This window comes from Delphinus delphis, chromosome 9, assembly GCF_949987515.2.
Source record: "Delphinus delphis chromosome 9, mDelDel1.2, whole genome shotgun sequence".
Classification (NCBI taxonomy): Eukaryota; Metazoa; Chordata; class Mammalia; order Artiodactyla; family Delphinidae; genus Delphinus; species Delphinus delphis.
Genome location: NC_082691.1, coordinates 34,662,130 through 34,682,952, shown reverse-complemented (window position 1 = coordinate 34,682,952; position 20,823 = coordinate 34,662,130). Strand labels below are relative to the sequence as shown.

The 20,823-nt window shown below is 36.7% G+C and overlaps 1 protein-coding gene across 1 annotated transcript in view; it reads left to right on the top strand.

Moving 5' to 3' along the window:
• ABCB5 (ATP binding cassette subfamily B member 5) overlaps nucleotides 1–20,823 on the top strand; it is a 113,677-nt gene that overhangs the window by 21,060 nt on the left and 71,794 nt on the right. Inside the window, 3 exon segments of the mRNA XM_060019869.1 lie at nucleotides 471–596; nucleotides 1,887–2,090; nucleotides 13,241–13,411. Of these exon segments, the coding sequence (XP_059875852.1) occupies nucleotides 471–596; nucleotides 1,887–2,090; nucleotides 13,241–13,411 (501 nt within the window).

Below are 20,823 nucleotides of genomic sequence, written 5' to 3'. Positions count from 1 at the left end.
CGTGGGAGTCGCTAAGAAGTCTGCCAATTGTTTTAGTTTGGAGTCTGTTTTGCAACAATGTTACATATATTCTAAGAAAGAACTTCCTTAAATAGCTCACAGGGATATCTGGCAAGATTTCATTCAATTGTTGCAAGTTAGAAGATACAACTTTCACTAACTTCGTAGTCATGAAATTCACATAAATTATTTTGGTTGAAAATATGAAAAAACGATTCCTGTGGCTAGTTAATAATCTTTAAGTACTCAATTTAGATCTCCTCTTTATATAGAGAGATGATTAGTGTTTTTCTCCAAAATTTTGTAGGTTATTATACACATACATGAAAAAAACGTAATAAGATCTAAATTTGTTTTTAAATGCCAGAGAATTTTTTCCTGTTTATAATTATACATTACATTTCTGAAGATAGGTAAATCATATTCTTATCCTAGTTTTATGGAATTTTTTCCCCATACTTTCCAAATAGATTCTGAAATGTCTGAATCTCAGAATTAAGTCTGGAGAGACAGTAGCCTTGGTTGGCCTCAACGGCAATGGGAAGAATACAGCAGTCCAACTTTTGCAGAGGTTATGTGATCCTGATGACAACTTTGTAAGTGCACCTAGCAAGATCACACACAGTCCACACGACAAGATTTGGAAATTCCACCTATTACAGAGAGCTTACACCTGTGTCAACTTTTAATTTTTAACAGTGGAACTGGGAGAGAAACCATATTGTTTTCTTTACTGCATATTCATCCATTCAACAAATATTTATTGAGCACCTACAAAGTGCCAGACATTCTTCTAGGTGCTGGGAATACATTGGTGAACAAAGCATAAAAACCTCTCTTCCCTCATCAAGTTTACATTCTAATAAGTAGAGACAGACAATAAATAAAATAAGTAAATTATATAATATGTTAGAAGATAATAAATGCTATAGAGAAAAATAAAATAGTAATTTGTAGTACGCAGAACTTATCAAGAATTTCAGTTTCTCAAAACATCCCAAAAGAATAATATCTGTAGAAAATATACTGTCTCATTTTTTTCTGTCATCCATATGTTGCACTTAACTTTCTCACCCTTGTAAACAGCATAGAGTACAAGACTATGATAGTCACAGAAGCATAATTCTTAATGCTTCTATTCAGTTTTTCAACTGTAATTTTTAAAAGAAAATCTACTCTTCTAAAACTTAAATTTGATTTCTTAAGTCTTCATTTGGAGTTTACTAGACTCATGTATCCATGCTAATATTGAATAAATAAATTACTGGATTAGCATTCCTTACATAAAGCAGTTGCATAGAATATCCATGCCCAGACAGAATACCAGTTGGTGTGAAATACCAGAGTTATAATTATCAAACCTTGGCTTCTGTCATTGGAGTATGTTGGGATAATAGGTAATGGTACTATCTATGGAGAAGACAATGTTCATTTAATATTACTTATAGCAGTGAATAGAATGCACTTTTACCTTTTGCAGAGGAGTGGGCTGTTGAAGGGAAGAAAGGATGTTTCCTGGAAAAAAAGTGCAAAGGTCACATCAGTCTTAAAATAACAAAACTGCAGTTTTTTACATGTGTTTACATGATAATATTTGTGGCTCCTAGAGTATATATCCTCATAATACCTAATTTGTGGATCGTAGAGTAAAGATATTCAGGTAGTTTGGCCAAATTTTAAGTCATTTTTTTTAGGTTTTATTAATTCCCAACTATCAGAAAAAGTCTATTGGCATTATACATGCTATAAATATTTTATCAAAATATAGTCAGTCATTGTTTCCTGAAATAACCTGCTTCTCAGCTTATGTTCTGCAGTAGTAAAAAGGACTCTAACCCAATGCAGTGAAAGGCATCACAACGTGATTCATTCCTTTGGATTCACAGATCACGGTGGATGGTAACGACATCAGAACTTTAAATGTGCAGCATTGTCGAGAACATTTTGGAGTGGTCAGCCAAGATCCTGTTTTTTGGGGGACAACCATTAATAACAATATTAGATATGGGCGAGATGGCGTGACTGATGAAGACATTGAGAAAGCAGCAAAGGAAGCAAATGCTTATGATTTTATAATGCAGTTCCCCATGGTAAGTACACTATGTAGCCTATATCCTTAGGTTAAGTGTAAGGCACTGAAATATTCCAAAATAAGTTAAATAACAATAACATCCACAGAGTAGGGGGAGTGTGATTAATTTTTGCATTGTCCTAGGTGACACATCTGAAAATGAGAGAGCATGGTAACAACCAAAAGAAGAAATACATCCTTGAAAGGTCCAATTTTTAATCTGTTTAGTTCTTACTGGTTCTCACTGCAAATGGAAAAGAAAAAAATAAGGGATATGTTAAAATATAACAAAGAAATATGAAACAAAATCATCAGTGCAAGCTGAGGGAGATCATGTATCTGCAAAAATGTTGGTTTGCAACGCCATCTTGTGGCTAAGTGTGGGAATGTCACACACAGTGCTCAGATCGGTTCTGTGATAAGGCAAAGGAAAAATACCATTGACTTTAGAAGTACATGGAGCTAATATTGGACAAGACATGTGAAATGATAGTTGGAAAGAGATACAGTAAACTATAATTTTGGGTATTAGGACATATAGGATCCTAATGGCTATTTAAAATTGATAGAGAGCTCTAAAAATATTTCTATTTCTCAAAGTATTTGTTCATCGGCATCCTCTGAAATTGTTGTGGGGAGAACCTCGTGAAATATGAAAGGATGAGATTTGAAATTAAAAACACAAATAAAATTCCAACATCCCAGAAGGCAACCATAACAAAAAAAGTTTGTTTTAATGGATATATTTTACAAACTACACTCCATAGGTCATAATAATTTTGTTCTCTTTTGTTTATTTCATAAAAACTTATGTTTGCCATTCATTACCACCTATCCCCATTATTTAGGGTCATAATTAGGACAGAAAACATTAAAGGCTTGAAGTCATTCTTTGCCGTGTGGTTTGGGAAAACAAAGACTTCCTTTCTTTGACCTTTTGACATTTTCAGTGACTTCCTTTCCTCAAAACACCAATGATCTTCAGTTTCCCACCTGGAATTAGAAAGTTTTCTGGTGCCTCTTAAGTCATTCCCTATAAGTTATGACTTGCTTTTACTAAAAGTCCAATATTTACACAAAGATGTCACTTGCTATAAATCTAATAGTAAATCCTAAAGATATAATCCAAAGAACAAATTAAAGATGCTGGGTTATTATGATAGAAACTAAATTCCACAGCCATGGTTAACCAGGGAAATAAGAATGAGCATAATAATAAATAAAAGTTACAGAAGTGGTTAATTCGTATAGGTGAAAATTTAGGGAAAACTATACTCAGAAATAAATACCATTACTCCTTCTATGATATACACATATTTTTGAATTAATATATTAGGATTAACTGATACTTGCTAGCCTTTTCCCATAAACACCCATAAAACTGGCCAAAATATATGAGACATAGGACAATTGTTTCCAAGCACTGGATAAGAGATATCACAAAACTGTGATTCCTGAGAGAAAGGAAACTCATTAAGAAAGTCCATGAATTTTCAGCATGCTTCCTGGGAACAAATTTCTGACCATATTTCTGTAAAATGGAAACCAGAGAGAACATGGCAGTCCCACTGAGCTAAAAGGCAGAGGTAGAATTTCAGGGCAGCTTAAACAACTGGAGAGGCAAAATGAGAGAGCTGTGGACATGAGGTAGGGGGCAGAAGTCCATGTAGACATCCCTTGGGAATCCTTCTCTGAGGATAAGATTACCCGTGGCTTACCACAGAGAAGCTGCTACAAAGCCGAGAGTAGAGCCGAGATAGAAGTCAAGCAGTATAGTGGAGATGTTGAAAACACAACCCAGCCAGAGTGGAGAGGTCACATTAACACCATTTTTAATACCTCAGGCATATAGCTGAGACACCAAAAAAAGTCACACCTTAGGAGTAAAGACCACACCTTAGAGTAAGGCTGACTCTAGACCTGCTCTAACAAATCCTAAAACCAAGCCATGACAAGATCCCTAAAGGAGATAGAACTTGGATGTTGGGTCCTGCCAAGTTTTGAGACTTTCTATAGATTAACCCCAACAAAGCATAAAACCAAGATTACATAGTTCAAGATGATCAGTCAATATTTGAATTGCCTATGAGGATAAAAGTCAACATTTTCTTAAGAAAACAGAATTCAGAGTCTCTTCAACATTCATGCACAGAATTCAGTACATCTTCTACAATACCTAGATGTGCAAAGAAACAGGAAACTATGATCCATAGGCAAAAAAAAAACACAACAACTAAATGTTGATGCACTTAAGAAAAACTTCAAAATGCAAGAAGAAAAACTGGTACATCTGAAAGGAGAAAGAGACAAATCCACATTTTTAGCTGAAGGCTTTAGTACTTGATAGAACAAGCAGGCAAAAAATCACTAAGGATATAGATGACCTGAACAATATTATCAACCAACTAGATCTAACTGATATTTATAGAACACTCCACCCAATAACAGCAGAAAACATTTCTCTCAAGTGCACATGGACTGTTCACTGAGCTAAACAATATTCTTTTTTTGTTTTTAACATCTTTATTGGAGTATAATTGCTTTACAATGGTATGTTAGTTTCTGCTTTATAACAAACTGAATCAAGTGTACATATACATATATCCCCATATCTCCTCCCTCTTGAGTCTCCTTCCCGCCCGTCTAGGTGGACACAAAGCACGGAGCTGATCTCCCTGTGCTATGTGGCTGCTTCCCATTAGCTATCGATTTTACCATTGGAAGAAAAAACTTATAATTTCAAAGGAAACATGTAAAGTATGTTCTTGGGCCATAACAGAATTAAAATGTAGAAATCGATAACAGAAATATATCTGGAAAATCCACAAATATTTGAAAATTAAAGAACCTACTTCTACATAACCTATGGCAGAAAGAGGAAGTTTCAATGAAAATAAAAAACTATTTTGAAGTAAATGAAAATGCAAGATATCAGTATTTGTGGAATACAGTTGATCCTTGAACAACATGAGTTTGAACTGTATGTGTTCACTTATACGTGGATTCCTTTTTCAATAAATACATACTGTAGTACTACACGACCCACAGCTGGTTGAATTCAAGGATGTGGACACAGAGGACTGACTGTAAAGTTATACTTGGTTTTTAACTGCACGGGGGTTGGTGCCCCTAACACCTACATTGTTCAAGCGTCAACGTACAGTTAAAGCACTGCTTTAAGAGAAACTTACAGCATTATGTGCTTACTTTAGAAAAGAAAAAGATCTAAAATCTGTAAACTAAGTTTCCACCTTGAGAAACTAGAGTAAGAAGAGCAAATCAAACCCAAAGCAAGTACAAGAGAAATAATAAAGACTAGAGCAGAAATCAGTGAAATCAAAACCAGAAAAACATTAGAAACAGTCATTGAAACCAAAAGCTGTTTCCTTAAAAGATCAATAAAATCAGTAAAACTGTAGGAAGCCTGATGAAGAAACGAAAAAGAGAAGAGAAATTACCAATATCAGGGATCAAAGAAGGTACATCACTATTAATCCCAAAGACATTAAAAGGTTAATACAGGAATACTAATGAACAAAAATATGCCTATAAATTTGCTAACTTAGATGAAGTTCTTTTCCTTGAAAAACACAAACTACCAAGACTCACTCAAAGAGAAGTAGATAGGTAACTTTAGTAAGACCTATAACTATGAAAAAAATAAACTAGATCTCTAAATAGTAGCAACAACTACCAATAAAATTAAAAATGGCATTCACAATAGCAACAAAAAATATAAAGTAGAATAATGAAAGATCTGTAAATCTTCTATGTAAAAAAGGTAGAACATTGCTGAGAGAAATTAAATACCTAAATAGAGAGGAGCTTCAAGATGCCAGAAGAGTAAGACGCGGAGAGCACCTTCCTCTCCACAAATACATCAGAAATACATCTACATGTGGAACAGCTCCTACAGAACACCTACTGAATGTTGGCAGAAGACCTCAGACTTCCCAAAAGGCAAGAAACTCCCCAAATACCTAGGTAGGGCAAAATAAAAAAGAAAAAACAGACAAAAGAATAGGGACAGGACCTGCACGAGTGGGAGGGAGCTGAGAAGGAGGAAAGGTTTCCACACACTAGGAAGCCCCTTCATGGGCGGAGACTCCAGGTGGCGGAGGGGGGAAGCTTCGGAGCCACAGAGGAGAGCACAGCAACAGAGGTGCGGAGGGCAAAGTGGAAAGATTCCTGCACAGAGGACCAGTGCCGACCAGCACTCACCAGCCTGAGAGGCTTGTCTGCTCACCCGCAGGGGCGGGCGAGGGCTGCGAGCTGAGGCTCGGGCTTCGGTTGGATCCCAGGGAGAGGACTGGCAGCGTGAACACAGCCTGAAGGGGCTAGTGCAACACGGCTAGCCGGGGGGGGAGTCTGGGAGAAAGTCTGAAGCTGCAGAAGAGGCAAGAGACTTGTTCTTACCTCTTTGTTTCCTGGTGCTCGAGGGGAGGGGATTCAGAGCGCCGCTTAAAGGAGCTCCAGAGACGGGCGCGAGCCGCAGCTATCAGCGCAGACCCTAGAGACGGGCATCAGACGCTAAGGCTGCTGCTGCCGCCACCAAGAAGCCTGTGTGCGAGCACAGGTCACTATCCACACCTCACCTCCCGGGAGCCTGTGCAGCCCGCCACTGCCAGGGTCCCGGGATCCAGGGACAACTTCCCTGGGAGAATGCACGGCGCGCCTCAGGCTGGTGCAACGTCACGCTGGCCTCTGCGGGCCGCAGGCTTGCCCCGCCACCGTGCCCCTCCCTTCCCCCCCACCCCCCGTCCTAAGTTAGCCAGAGCCACGGAATCAGCTGCTCCTTTAACCCCGTCCTGTCTGAGCTGGAACAGACACCCTCGGGCGACCTACACGCAGAGGTGGGGCCAAATCCAAAGCTGAGCCCCGGGGAGCTGTGCGAACAAAGAAGAGAAAGGGAAATCTCTCCCAGCAGCCTCAGGAGCAGCAGATTAAATCTCCACAATCAACTTGATGTACCCTGCATCTGTGGAATACCTGAAGAGACAACGAATCATCCCAAATTGAGGAGGTGGACTTTGGGAGCAAAGATATATATTTTTCCCCCCTTTTTCTCCTTTTGTGAGTGTGTATGTGTATGCTTCTGTGTGTGATTTTGTCTGTACAGCTTTGCTTTTACCATTGGTCCTAGGGTTCTGTCTGTTCTTTGGGGGCTTTTTTACTTTTTAAAATTTTTTTCTTAACAATTATTTTTTCTGTTTTACTTTAATAACTTTATTTTATTGTACTTTATTTTATTTTATCTTCTTTCCTTCTTTCTACTTTTTCTCCTTTTATTCTGAGCTGTGTGGATGAAAGACTCTTGGTGCTCCAGCCAGGCATCAGGGCTATGCCTCTGAGGTGGAGAGCCAAGTTCAGGACACTGGTCCACAAGAGACCTCCCAGCTCCAAGTAATATCAAGTGGCGAAAATCTCCCAGAGATCTCCATCTCAACGCCAAGACCCAGCTTCACTCAACGACCAGCAAGATACAGTGCAGGACATCCTATGCCAAACAACTAGCAAGACAGGAACACACCCCATCCATTAGTAGAGAGGCTGCCTAAAATCATAATAAGGCCGCAGACACCCCAAAACACACCACCAGACGTGGACCTGTCTATCAGAAAGACAAGATCCAGCCTCATCCACCAGAACACAAGCACTAGTCCCTTCCACCAGGAAGCCTACACAGCCCACTGAACCAACCTTAGCCACTGGGGACAGACACCAAAAACAACGGGAACTATGAACCTGCAGCCTGTGAAAAGGAGACCCCAAACACAGTAAGTTAAGCAAAATGAGAAGACAGAAAAACCCACAGCAGATGAAGGAGCAAGGCAAAAACCCACCAGACCTAACAAATGAAGAGGAAATACGCAGTCTCCCTGAAAAAGAATTCAGAATAATGATAGTAAAGATGATCCAAAATCTTGGAAATCGAATAGAGAAAATACAAGAAACGTTTAACAAGAACCTAGAAGAACCAAAGAGCAAACAAACAATGATGAACAAGACAATAAATGAAATTAAAAATTCTCTAGAAGGGATCAATAGCAGAATAACTGAGGCAGAAAAACGGATAAGTGACCTGGAAGATAAAATAGTGGAAATAACTACTGCAGAGCAGAATAAAGAGAAAAGAATGAAAAGAACTGAGGACAGTCTCAGAGACCTCTGGGACAACATTAAATGCACCAACATTTGAATTATAGGGATCCCAGAAGAGGAAGAGAAAAAGAAAGGGACTGAGAAAATATTTGAAGAGATTATAGTTGAAAACTTCCCTAATATGGGAAAGGAAATAGTCAAGTCCAGGAAGCACAGAGAGTCCCATACAAGATAAATCAAAGGGGAAACACACCAAAATACATATTAATCAAACTATCAAAAATTAAATACAAAGAAAAAATATTAAAAGCTGCCAGGGAAGAGCAACAAATAACATACTAGAGAATCCCCATAAGGTTAACGGCTGATCTTTCAGCAGAAACTCTGAAAGCCAGAAGGGACTGGCAGGACATATTTAAAGTGATGAAAGGGAAAAACCTACAACCAAGATTACTGTAGCCAGCAAGGATCTCATTCAGATTCAATGGAGAAATTAAAACCTTTACAGACAAGCAAAAGCTAAGAGAAATCAGCACCACAAAACCAGCTTTACAACAAATGCTAAAGGAACTTCTCTAGGCAGGAAACACAAGAGAAGGAAAAGACCTACAATAACAAACCCAAAACAATTAAGAAAATGGTCATAGGAACATACATATTGATAATTACGTTAAATGTAAATGGATTAAATGCTCCAACCAAAAGACATAGACTGGCTGAATGGATACACAAACAAGACCTGTATACATGCTGTCTACAAGAGACCCACTTCAGACCTAGGGACACAAACAGACTGAAAGTGAGGGGATGGAAAAAATATTCCATGCAAATGGAAATCAAAAGAAAGCTGGAGTAGCAATTCTCACATCAGAAAAAATACACTTTAAAATAAAGACTATTACAAGAGACAAAGAAGGACACTACATAATGATCAAGGGATTGATCCAAGAAGAAGATATAATAATTGTAAATATTTATGCACCCAACATAGGAGCCCCTCAATACATAAGGCAAATGTTAACAGCCATAAAAGGGGAAATGGAAAGTAACACAATCATAGTAGGGGACTTTAACACCCCACGTTCACCAATGGACAGATCATCCAAAATGAAAATAAGTAAGGAAACACAAGCTTTAAATGATACATTAAACAAGATGTACTTAATTGATATTTGTAGGACATTCCATCCAAAAACAACAGGATACACTTTCTTCTCAAGTGCTCATGGAACATTCTCCAGGATAGATCATAACTTGGGTCACAAATCAAGCCTTGGTAAAATTAAGAAAATTGAAAGCGTATCAAGTATCTTTTCCGACCACAATGCTATGAGACTAGATATCAATTACAGGAAAAAATCTGTAAAAAATACAAACACATGGAGGCTAAACAATACACTACTTAATAACCAAGAGATCACTGAAGAAATCAAAGAGGAAATCAAAAAATACCTAGAAACAAATGACAGTGAAAACACGGTGACCCAAAACCTATGGGATGCAGCAGAGCAGTTCTAAGAGGGAAGTTTATAGCAATACAATCCTACCTCAAGAAACAAGAAACATCTCAAATAAACAAACTAACCTTACACCTAAAGCAATTAGAGAAAGAAGAACAAAAAACCCCCGAAGTTAGGAGAAGGAAAGAAATCATAAAGATCAGGTCAGAAAAAAATGAAAAAGAAATGAAGGAAACATTAGCAAAGATCAATAAAACTAAAAGCTCGTTCTTTGAGAAGATAAAGAAAATTGATAAACCATTAACCAGATGCATCAAGAAAAAAAGGGAGAAGGAAGAAAAGGGAGAAAAATCTACAAACAATAAATGCTGGAGACGGTGTGGAGAAAAGGGAACCCTCTCTCACTGTTGGTGGGAATGTAAATTGGTACAGCCACTATGGAGAACAGTATGGACGGTCCTTAAAAAACTACAAATAGAACTACCATACGACCCAGCAATCCCACTGCTGGGCATATACCCTGAGAAAACCACAATTCAAGAAGAGACATGTACCAAAATGTTCATTGCAGCTCTATTTACAATAGCTAGGACATGGAAGCAACCTAAGTGTCCATCAACAGATGAATGGAGAAAGAAGATGTGGCACATATATACAATGGAATATTACTCAGCCATAAAAAGAAACGAAATTGAGTTATTTATAGTGAGGTGGATGGACCTAGAGTCTGTCATACAGAGTGAAGTAAGTCAGAAAGAGAAAAACAAATACTATATGCTAAAACATATATATGGAATCTAAAAAAAAAAGAAAGAAAAAAAAAGGTCATGAAGAAACTAGGGGTAAGACGAGAAGACACAGACCTACTAGAGAATGGACTTGAGGATATGGGGAGGGGGAAGGGTAAGCTGTGATAAAGTGAGAGAGTGGCATGGACATATATACACTACCAAACGTAAAATACATAGCTAGTGGGAAGCAGCTGCGTAGCACAGGGAGATCAGCTGGGTGCTTTGTGACCACCTAGAGGGGTGGGATTGGGAGGGAGGGAGATGCAAGAGGGCAGAGATATGGGAGCATATGTATATGTATAACTGATTCACTTTGTTATAAAGCAGAAACTAACACACCATTGTAAAGCAGTTATACTCCAATAAAGATGTTTAAAAAAATAAAAAATAAAGAATACCTAAATAAATAGGATGTACCTTATTCGTTGATTTAGAGATTGAATATTTTTAAAGGCATGGAGTCTCCCCAAATTGATCTATAAGTTTAATGCTATTTCAATCAAAATCCCAGCAGTCTTTTTGCGTGTGCAGAAATCAACATGCTGATTACAAAATTTATTTGGAAATTTAAAGGACCAAAAATAGACAAAACAATTTTGATAAAAGAACAACAAAGCTGGAAGACCTACAATAGCTAATTTTAAGACAGCAATTAAGACAATGGTAATGACATAACAATGGACTTTTAGGTCAGTGGAACACAATAGAGAGTCTAGAAATAGACCCACACATACCTAGTCAATTGATTTTTGACAAGGTCAATGTAATTCAATGGGAGAAAGGAAAGTCTTTTCAACAAATGGTGTTGGAAAAATTGGATATCCATATGGGAAAAAAAAAAAAAAGAAATGTGGCCCTTACCTCATACTATATACACGTATAATTTGCCATGAATCTTAGGCCAATTGTAAAAACTTAAGCCATAAAACTTCAGAAATAAAAACTTAGGAGAAAATCTTTGTGACCTTAAGGTAGGCAAAAAGTTCTGGGAAAAGCACTTACTAGTTAAAAAAATGATAAACTGGGCTTTATTGAAATTAAAACCTTTTAAAAGATACCATTTAGAAAATAAAAAGGCAAGACACAGAGTGAAAGATAATATTCAATACACAGACCTGACAAAGGATGTGCACCCAGAATATATAAAGAACTTTGCAAAATGGTAATTAGACCAAAAAATAAAATAAAATAAAAACTGGACAAAAACTTGAACAGACATTTCACCAAAAAATAATCAAATGAGAAAATATACATGAAAAATATTCAACATTATTAGTCATCAGGGAAATCCTAAGTAAAACCACAATGAGATACCATTTCACATTCAATAGAATGGCCAGAATTAAAAGGAATAACAATGGTAACTTCTGGTTAGGATATAAAGCAGTTGGATCTCTCTTTCATTCTGAATAAAGTGAAATTGGTACAATCATTTTAGAAAGAAATTTGACAGTTTACTATAATGTTAAACATAACACTTATGACTCAGCATTCTATTCCTACATATTTTTCCAAAAGAAATGAAAATATGACTACAAGAATATCATGTACATGAATGTTCATAACAGCTTTGTTCATAATATTCAAAAAGTGGAAATAACCCAAATGTTCATCAGCAGCTGAACGTATAAACAAATTGTGATTTATATAGGGTTGCCAGATGAAATACAGAATTTTCAGTAAAATTTGAATCTCAGATAAATAATAATTTTTAGTATGAGTATATCCCAAGTATTGTATGAAATATAGTAAAAAAGTATTCCATTATTTACCTGAAAATCAAAATTAAATGAGCTCGATGGTTCTTGGTGTGTTTTTGTTTTTGCTAAATCTGGCAACCCAAGATAGATGCACATTGTGAATAAATAGGAGTGAATTACTCATACACACAACATGGATGAATCTCAAAAATATTATGCTAGATAAAAGAAAACAGACCAAAAAGTACAGAATGCAATTATATCAAGGCTGCAGTATACAAGATTAATATACAAAAGTCACTTTTCTATATACCAACAATGAACAAGTAGAATTGGACATTAAAAACACAATACCGTTTATATTAGGATTCTAAGAAATGAAATACTTAGGTATAAATCGAACAAGATACATACAAGATTTATATAAAGAAAACTACAAAACTCTGACAAATAAAATCAAAGAATTAAATAAATGGAGAGATAGTCCATATTCATGGAAAGGAAGACTCAATATTGTCAAAACGTCAGTTCTTCCAACTTGATCTATAGAGTCTACGCAATCTGAATCGAAATCCCAGCAAGTTATTTTGTGAATATCAACAAACTGATTCTCAAGTTTATGTGGAAAGGCAAAAGACCAAGAATAGCCAACACGATGTTGAAGAAGAACAAAGTTAAAAGACTACACTATCCAACTTTCCAAGACTTATTATAAAGCTACAGTAATCAAGGCAGTACAGTATTGGTGAAAGAAAAACAAATAGATCAATTCAACAGAGTCCAGATAGTGTTTCTTTTAAAGATACCAGTGCATTCAAAAAATGTCTTTAAAACTTTGAAAATCGGTTCAGATTATTATTAATCTTCCTTAAAATCCTTGATTATCCTATGTTCTCATGTCTTTTAGTCCTAGCCAAATTTTTCTTAGGGCTTCTCTTCACTACACTCTTTTAAAATAGTTGTTTGTTTTTACAAAGAACAAATCATAAGTCAATACCAGCCAGGCTGAAGTAGAGATTAAGCTGGCATTAAAACACAACTGTGATTGCCATTTCCTATTCTAATCATCTAACCATGCTGCCTTCTGTTTCTGTTTTCTTTCCTATTTTTCATTAGAAATTTAATACCTTGGTAGGGGAAAAAGGAACTCAAATGAGTGGAGGACAGAAACAGAGAATCGCGATTGCTCGAGCTTTAGTTCGAAACCCGAAGATTCTGATCTTAGATGAGGCTACTTCTGCCCTAGATACAGAAAGCGAATCAATGGTTCAAGCCACACTGGAGAAGGTAAATGAGAAGATTCATTTATTATTTTCATATTCTTCTTTCAGCATTATTTTTAAATACAAGAAAGTATGGCTCCATAGCGGATTATTTATTAATTTCAGAGCCCTCCTTAAGGTATGGATGCAGTGATTTGGAAGAAAGAACAAGATGCTATACTTAGTGTTAAAAATATATATGAGGCTCATATCCAAGCAAACATCCCATATATACCTCCATTCCAACAGGTCTGCACTTCCCACCTCCCCAGAGTAATTCCACACCTCTACCACTATCAGAATTATAATCGCATCCACCCTTTGTCTCTTCCATATACACCCGTGGGATTTTCTTCTCTGGCCATTTTTTCCTCTTTGGGCAACCCTAGAGTACTCATTTTAACTTAATTTCACTTCAAGTGGAGAAGCATACAGTGTGGTTTGCCTTGACCTTGAACCATCCTCCTTCAACAGCCCTGGGGCCCTCGCACTGACTTCCTGCTCATTGCAAGCTATTACACATGCTTCATGGCCACAATGCAGAATTGGCCCTTTACCATATTGCACTGCATCAGGGAGGGCAGTATCACCCTCCCTGGTGATACTGCCCTCCCTGATGCAGTGCAATATGGTAAAGGGCCAATTCTTTGGCCCTTTGGTGATATGAAAAGCCACAGAATAGTTTTTTCAGTGGCCGAACACTCTTTTAAATCATAACCTTCAAACTCTTCAGAAGGCTTAATGGAACTTTTTACTTTGTGCTTGTCTGAAAATGGGTTGTGTTTTTCTCTGTAAGAAAATTACAGGCTCTTCTTTTTAAACACTGATTTTGTGTGACCAGAAATGGATACTGGCAGCCAGACTGCCCACTGCTTATTGAAAAATCTATTAGTTACTATTATCAACTTACAGATCAGATTTTATAAGTTTTTACCGTTGTTTCCATCTCAAATGATGAGAGTATCACATGTTGCTCATGATATTTCTTATTTTCATAAAATAAGCAAGTGATATGAAAATCCATTTTCATCGTGGACACTTTGCCAATTTGGTTCATTTTGGTGGAGAAGAAACGATGATTCCCTCAAAAGCATGTCTCATACTTTATTCATTTTTTTATACTTAGTAACTAGGACAGGGCTCTATTTATAGAATACACTCAAATTGTGTTTATTAACGGTGATGTTTAGTTACTTAGGGCTTGAACGTACTGAAAAATGATTACACTTAACCATCTCAAATTACTGTTTTTCTAGTTTTATTGAGATATAATTGATATACATATATAAAATTTTTTAAAAATACTGTAATAGGCTGTGAAGTTGTTTAGAGGTTAAATGTTGTACCCATTGTCTTTTCATCCAATATGTTAATCACTTCAGGCAATCAAAACTTGTTCAGACTTTTAAAATAAACAGTTGCTTAGTGACATGATAAACTAATAAATATTTTTTTCCTACTGGTAGAAATGAAATCTATATCATAAGTGAAAAGAAAAGAATACAAAATGTTTGTAAGCTATTATTCCAAGTATATATTTTTAAAATTCAATTATGTTATTGTTTTCCAGTTTTTAAAGGGTGTAATTAAATTAACATTGTAGAGCTGTATGGGTGTGAAACTGCTTTAAATAGACTTTGCTGATCTTTTATGGAGTGAGGGTAAATGGTAGCAAATGAGGTGACAAGTAGTGCAGTAAACTCATGAAATACATATGCTTCAGTATATAATTGACTTGTGGTGAAGAGGAGAGTTAAAATACAGGCAAGGAAATGAACACTCTAGTGCCATGACAGTCCCGTACACCCACTACACAGATGGTGGTTGCAGAACTGAGTCTTTAAAGAGGTCCCCACCTAAGAAGGGTAGGGCATTCAACATGTCTTGTTTCTGCTCATCTGTCTAAAAACTTTCAGACGCTGTGGCATGACATGGCCTAACCCACAGCAGTTGACAGATTGTTTTATAGCTCAAAATACCATGTAAACCACTAACCAACAAAGAGGGAACAATAAAATGTATTATTTCTTACTGGTGAATGCTGCATCCACCTCCCTCCAGAGCCAGCCTTCAGATATCCTCCCAGCCCCTCCTCTCCATTACCTCATTGTCTTCCTTTTATATGAAACTCCAAAACCAGTAGAACTAATCTATAGTGATAAAAAAAATCAGATCAATAGTTTACTGGGGCAGGGGGTGGGTTTTGATTGAAAAGGGGCATGAGGGAAATATCACTCTTGTTCTCACTTGGATTATTGCAATAGCTGTCTCTCATGCCCACTTCAATCTGTTCTCAACACCGCAGCCAGACGATGTTATTAAAATGTAAATTTGATCATGTCGTGCTTCTGCTTCAAATCCTTCAATGCCTCCTTATCTCACTTCTTACTCTAAGTAAAAACCAAATTCCTTACAGTAGCTACAAGGTTCTATGGAGTTGGGTACCAAGCTCCTCCTGGAACCTGACACCCTACCACTCTACCCCACATTGGCTGCCCCTTAAACATACCTTAACACTTTTCATCAGCTAACATACTATATATGTATTTGTTTATTTTGTTATCTCCCTTCCTCCACTGGAATATCTACTCTTTGTTGTCAAAGGCATTAATTGGTTAACTGCAGCATACCCAGCGTTAGAACAATGCCTGGCCACTATTAGACAGCCAACAAATATTTGTTGAATAGTATCTGGATGAGTGTGATACAGAATAGTTCCAAGGCCTGAAGTGCTCTTTTCTGGACTTCTTAGTTTAGGCTTGCTGCAATCTAGTTTTGATTCACTAATCTTGTTCAAGAGGAGGACTTAGGATTAGTGGATAAAGATCTATACTGCAAGCTATGGAGTTCCACTCTGCTACTTGTTTAGACCCAGCATGCCAATGCAGCAGGCTTCCAGGTTACCCTACCATGAGGAGTCGTGGCAGTGAACACCTGCAGGCCCCTGGGGAAGCAGAGGAAGCCCACACTGATTTTAGGATAAAGCCTGTAAAATCTCTTTGAAATGTTAAAAGTAGTATGCAAATCTAAGGAATAATTATTATTAAGGGAGATTCAGCTACACCACATTAATGGAGTACCTTTAAAAAGACCCTTTGCTAATTATGAAAGATGGGTTTCCATCACAGCTTTATGCTTTGAAGAGACTGAGCTGCTTTTTTGCAGCCCTCATAGGCTTTTCTTTATCATCACTTCTCTTTCTCATGTGGTGCATTGTTTGTCTTCCTCTGAGGTGCCTTACATTATGTTTATACTACTTGGAGAATTAATAAGTAAATTGGTATATTACATTAGGCTGTGGGTTACCTTATTATATTAAGCCCAAGAAGTGGTTTTCCAAAGCTGAAGTTAGGTTAATTATTATACATACACACACACACACTCACACATGTTTTGGTGTGTCTGTCAGATATCTTACTTTCTCTTTATATATGGAATTGGGAATTTTTTAGATTTTTTCTTTTTTACCATTTGTAGCAATACTATAATAGTTGGGAACAGACAAGGGATTGCTGCAAGGGGATTTCCTTGGCTGGAATTTAGCCAGGAGAACAAAGGCAACACAGAGAATACCTCATCCCAAAGCATCATGGGACATTTTACAAGCTTGCTTAATCAAGCTCACATTTATAAGGCTTGGTGTTAAATTATAGGCCACTAACTTCTTTTAGGATAGCACTTCTCCCCCTTTGATAGATCAGGGTCCCATTGAGAATCTGACTAAGAAAGGGAAAAATAAACCACTGTAACTCTTCCGAAAAATCTAAAAGTGCACTTGTACAGAAAGATTTATATATAATATTGAGGGGTTCACAGACCCCCTGAAGCCATTCATAAGTCGTTATTTTAGGTGTAATAAAGGAACAAATGAACAATAATAACTAATCCTTACAAGAACCCAATGCGATTCGTACATGTATTCTCCTATTTTACAGATGTGCAAACTGAAGCACGGAGATTGAGTAGTAGATAGGAAGCAATGAAGTCAGAACCTAGACCCAGACAGTCAGCCCTCTAGCTCATTCATATAACCACCATGGTATATTGCCTCAAGATTATACACCTGCTAGGGTTTGAAGCTAAATTTGAAACCAGATCGCTCTTAAACTAGCCTCTTATAGACTTACTTATATGATCCAGCAACTCCACTTCTGGACATGTAATCAAAAAAACTGGAAGGACAGACTCAAACAGATACGTGTGTATACCAAGGTTCACAGTAGCATCATTCACAATAGCTGAAAGGTAGAAACAACGCAAATGTCCATTGACAGATGAACGGATGAACAAAATGTGGTATGTACATACAATGGAATAGTACTCAGTCTTAAAACAGAAGGAAGTTCTGACGCATGCTACAACATGGATGACCCTAGAAGACATATGCTAACTGAAATAAGACAGACACAAAAAGACAAATATTGTATGCTTACACTTATATGAGATACCTAGAATAGTAAAATTCATACACAGAAAGTAGAATAGAGGTTACCAGGGGCTAAGGGAAGGGAGAATCAGCAGTTATGGTTTAAAGGGTACAGAGTTTCAGTATAGGATGAAGAAAAAGTTCTGGAGATTGAGAGTGGTGATGGTTACACAACAATGTGAATATACATGAAACCACTAAAGTACACTTAAAAATGTTAAAATTACTTTAAAATTTTCTGTTATGTTATTTTACCACACAAAAAAAAGAATGATCTAAGCCTGAGCACAAAAGGATAGTGACATAGAAGGAATTGACCTCTCAGATCCAGGAGGACCCTACCCTTAAAAATGGTTAGAATGACAGCACAGCAAATATAGCCAATATTTTATAATAGCTTTATATGGAGTATAATCTATAAAAATATTGAATCACTATGTTGTACAACTGAAACTAATATAATATTGTAAGTCAGGTATATGTCAATAAAAAATAGTTTTAATGGTTAGAATGGTAAATTTCATGTTATCTGTACTTTACCAGCATTAAAAAAAGAACAACTATTTTCTATACAAAACCACACTGCCTTCTTAGAAAAGAAACTCAAACTGTACCCCAAATTGAAGCTGCTATGTAGGACTGTAATAGACTTATTTTTGTCCCCTTAAGCTGCTTATTTTGACCCTATTGTATATATAGCTAGTAAATTTTTCTTCCACAAATGAATTTAAATCATTATTACTTAGCAGGACATTTCAAAGTCGTTAAAAAACATAGGAAAAAAACTTAAAAATATACAGCAAGGTATTTTCCCATGATACGGATACTTATCTTAGTGATTTCTGTGAATTTAAATTATTCCTAAGCTTTGTCCTCCCCCACAAATAAGGAAAACTCCTATATAAAATATTGATTATCCTAACTCTTACCAAATAAGACATCTTTAATGTATTGTTTATTGGTCAGCACTCTGAGCTAGGTAAGACAGTATTGCCTCCTAGAAGAAAGATGAGCTAATTATTGTAGTGTTTTTTTATTCACTGTTTACTTCATCATTTGCTTTTTGTTGTAAACTTCTTCACAAATAGTAGCTTTTTAATAAATTTAAGAGAAGGAAAATGGTATTAAGTGACTATAAATAATTTTATTATCTTCAGTTGTTTGTTAAGTTTTTTAGAAGTGAGAATGAAGAGATTCCAGGCTATAAAAAGAAAACATTGTACTATAGTGTACTATTCCAAGTTCCTAATTAGGTAGTACACATGGCTTCAACTCAGCAAAGAGTTTAGATTTTGAATGTGTTTTCTTTTCTAAAGGGTCTTAACCTAAGCATGCATACATATTCACATGCAAGTTGAAAGGAAGAGATTGGTGAGGAAGTGAGTCCCTTATTAAATATAGCTTCTAAGTGCCTGAAATTTTTCTTTTTGTCACCATGTTTTACAAAAGAGAAAGCATTCTCAGACAGGCATAGTGATGTGACAGTAATTCCATATTGTTCAGCTACGGTACCAATATTGACCCAGAAGAATGCCAGGCCAATTGGCTTTCAACATCATAATGATGTAGTTAAGACACCAAAAACCCTGTATTCCCCATATAACTACCATAGAGACTTTCTTGTAGTAGATGATCAGTTAAAATTTGGTAGCTAAAAGATGTGGAAATTTGTTAAAGAGTAGTGAGAGATTTGTCAGACTGTATTTTTGAAGTATTGAGTACTAGGGTTTTCCAGGAGCCTCTTGAGGTATGAAAGAAGGTGTGGAGGTGAGGTAGATGAGCAGGTAGGGCTGCACCTCCCGCCACCCCCGCCATCAACAATTCATATAGAGGAGTTACTCATTAACCTGTATGGTTTATTTACATATATCAAGTTTCCACATGTGCTTTCATTTGATGAAAGGATTTTTCATCTTAAAAAAAAAGAGTTTGAAGACCATAGGACTGCATCATGGAGCAAATGTTATCAGTGGGCCCCAAGTCCACCTGAGGCAATTTTCTAGGAGGCAGTCAGTGGGAACTTGTGGTCCCATAGGTTTCCCACCTTATGCTTTCTGTGAGACACTAGAACTCTGTGTTTCCAGGCTTCTCCAGAGAGTATATTACTCCTGTTAACTGACCCAGCAGTCAAATGCAGGCCCTCTCAAATGCTCACAGCTTTGCATTGTTCTCCTTTCTTTTCCTGTTGCCCACACTTATTCAAGGCCCATGGCCACCAATGGTGAGAAGCTAGCTGGTCTCCTCAGGCCCTTATCTCTGCCCTAGCAATTCTGGGAGGAATGTTTTAAAGCACCCTCTATTTCAAAATCCAAGCTAATTACCTGATGATTTATGGTTGTGCATGGAATTGTGAAGTAATCTGAAAATGCCAGCAGTGTCAAGTACAGATCTTCCTGTTGACCTTTCTTTGGTCATATAACTAATTGTGTGGCTTTTAGCTTTGTATAAACTGTGAAGGAGGAGAGGAGATGCTAGGAAATCCTTTCAAATTGGTACTTTCTAGAAGAAATAATAGCAACAAAGACATATTGAAAATCTATCACACCTAGGCATCTGAGGAAAACAGTGGAATGGATTGCACTACCTTCCTTATCTTTACAGTAATTCTTGCTAAAAGACAAAGCATATGCTCTAATTTCTTTGATCAGTTTTCTAAGAGGCCTTGGCTTCCAAAATCTCTTCTCTGTTTTAAGTCTGAAATGATTAGTTTGGAAATTGTTTTCTCCCCTATGGCTATTATATCAAGTTTTAGGTCACACATATGATGTAGTGAAGTTGTATTCTTGTAGTATACTTTATAGTACCTTAAGTGTGTATGGTACTTGTAGGCTCATTTGATAGGCCTTTGGAGCAGTTTTTCCCTTTTAAAGTATTAGGTATTTCTGTAATTTATTTCATATACTCAGACACTAATTCATGATATAACAAATTAACTTGTAACATAACATAGACTTTATTCAAATGTTTGTAGTTTAGGCCAGGAGCCTGGCAGCATAAAGATGATACAAATG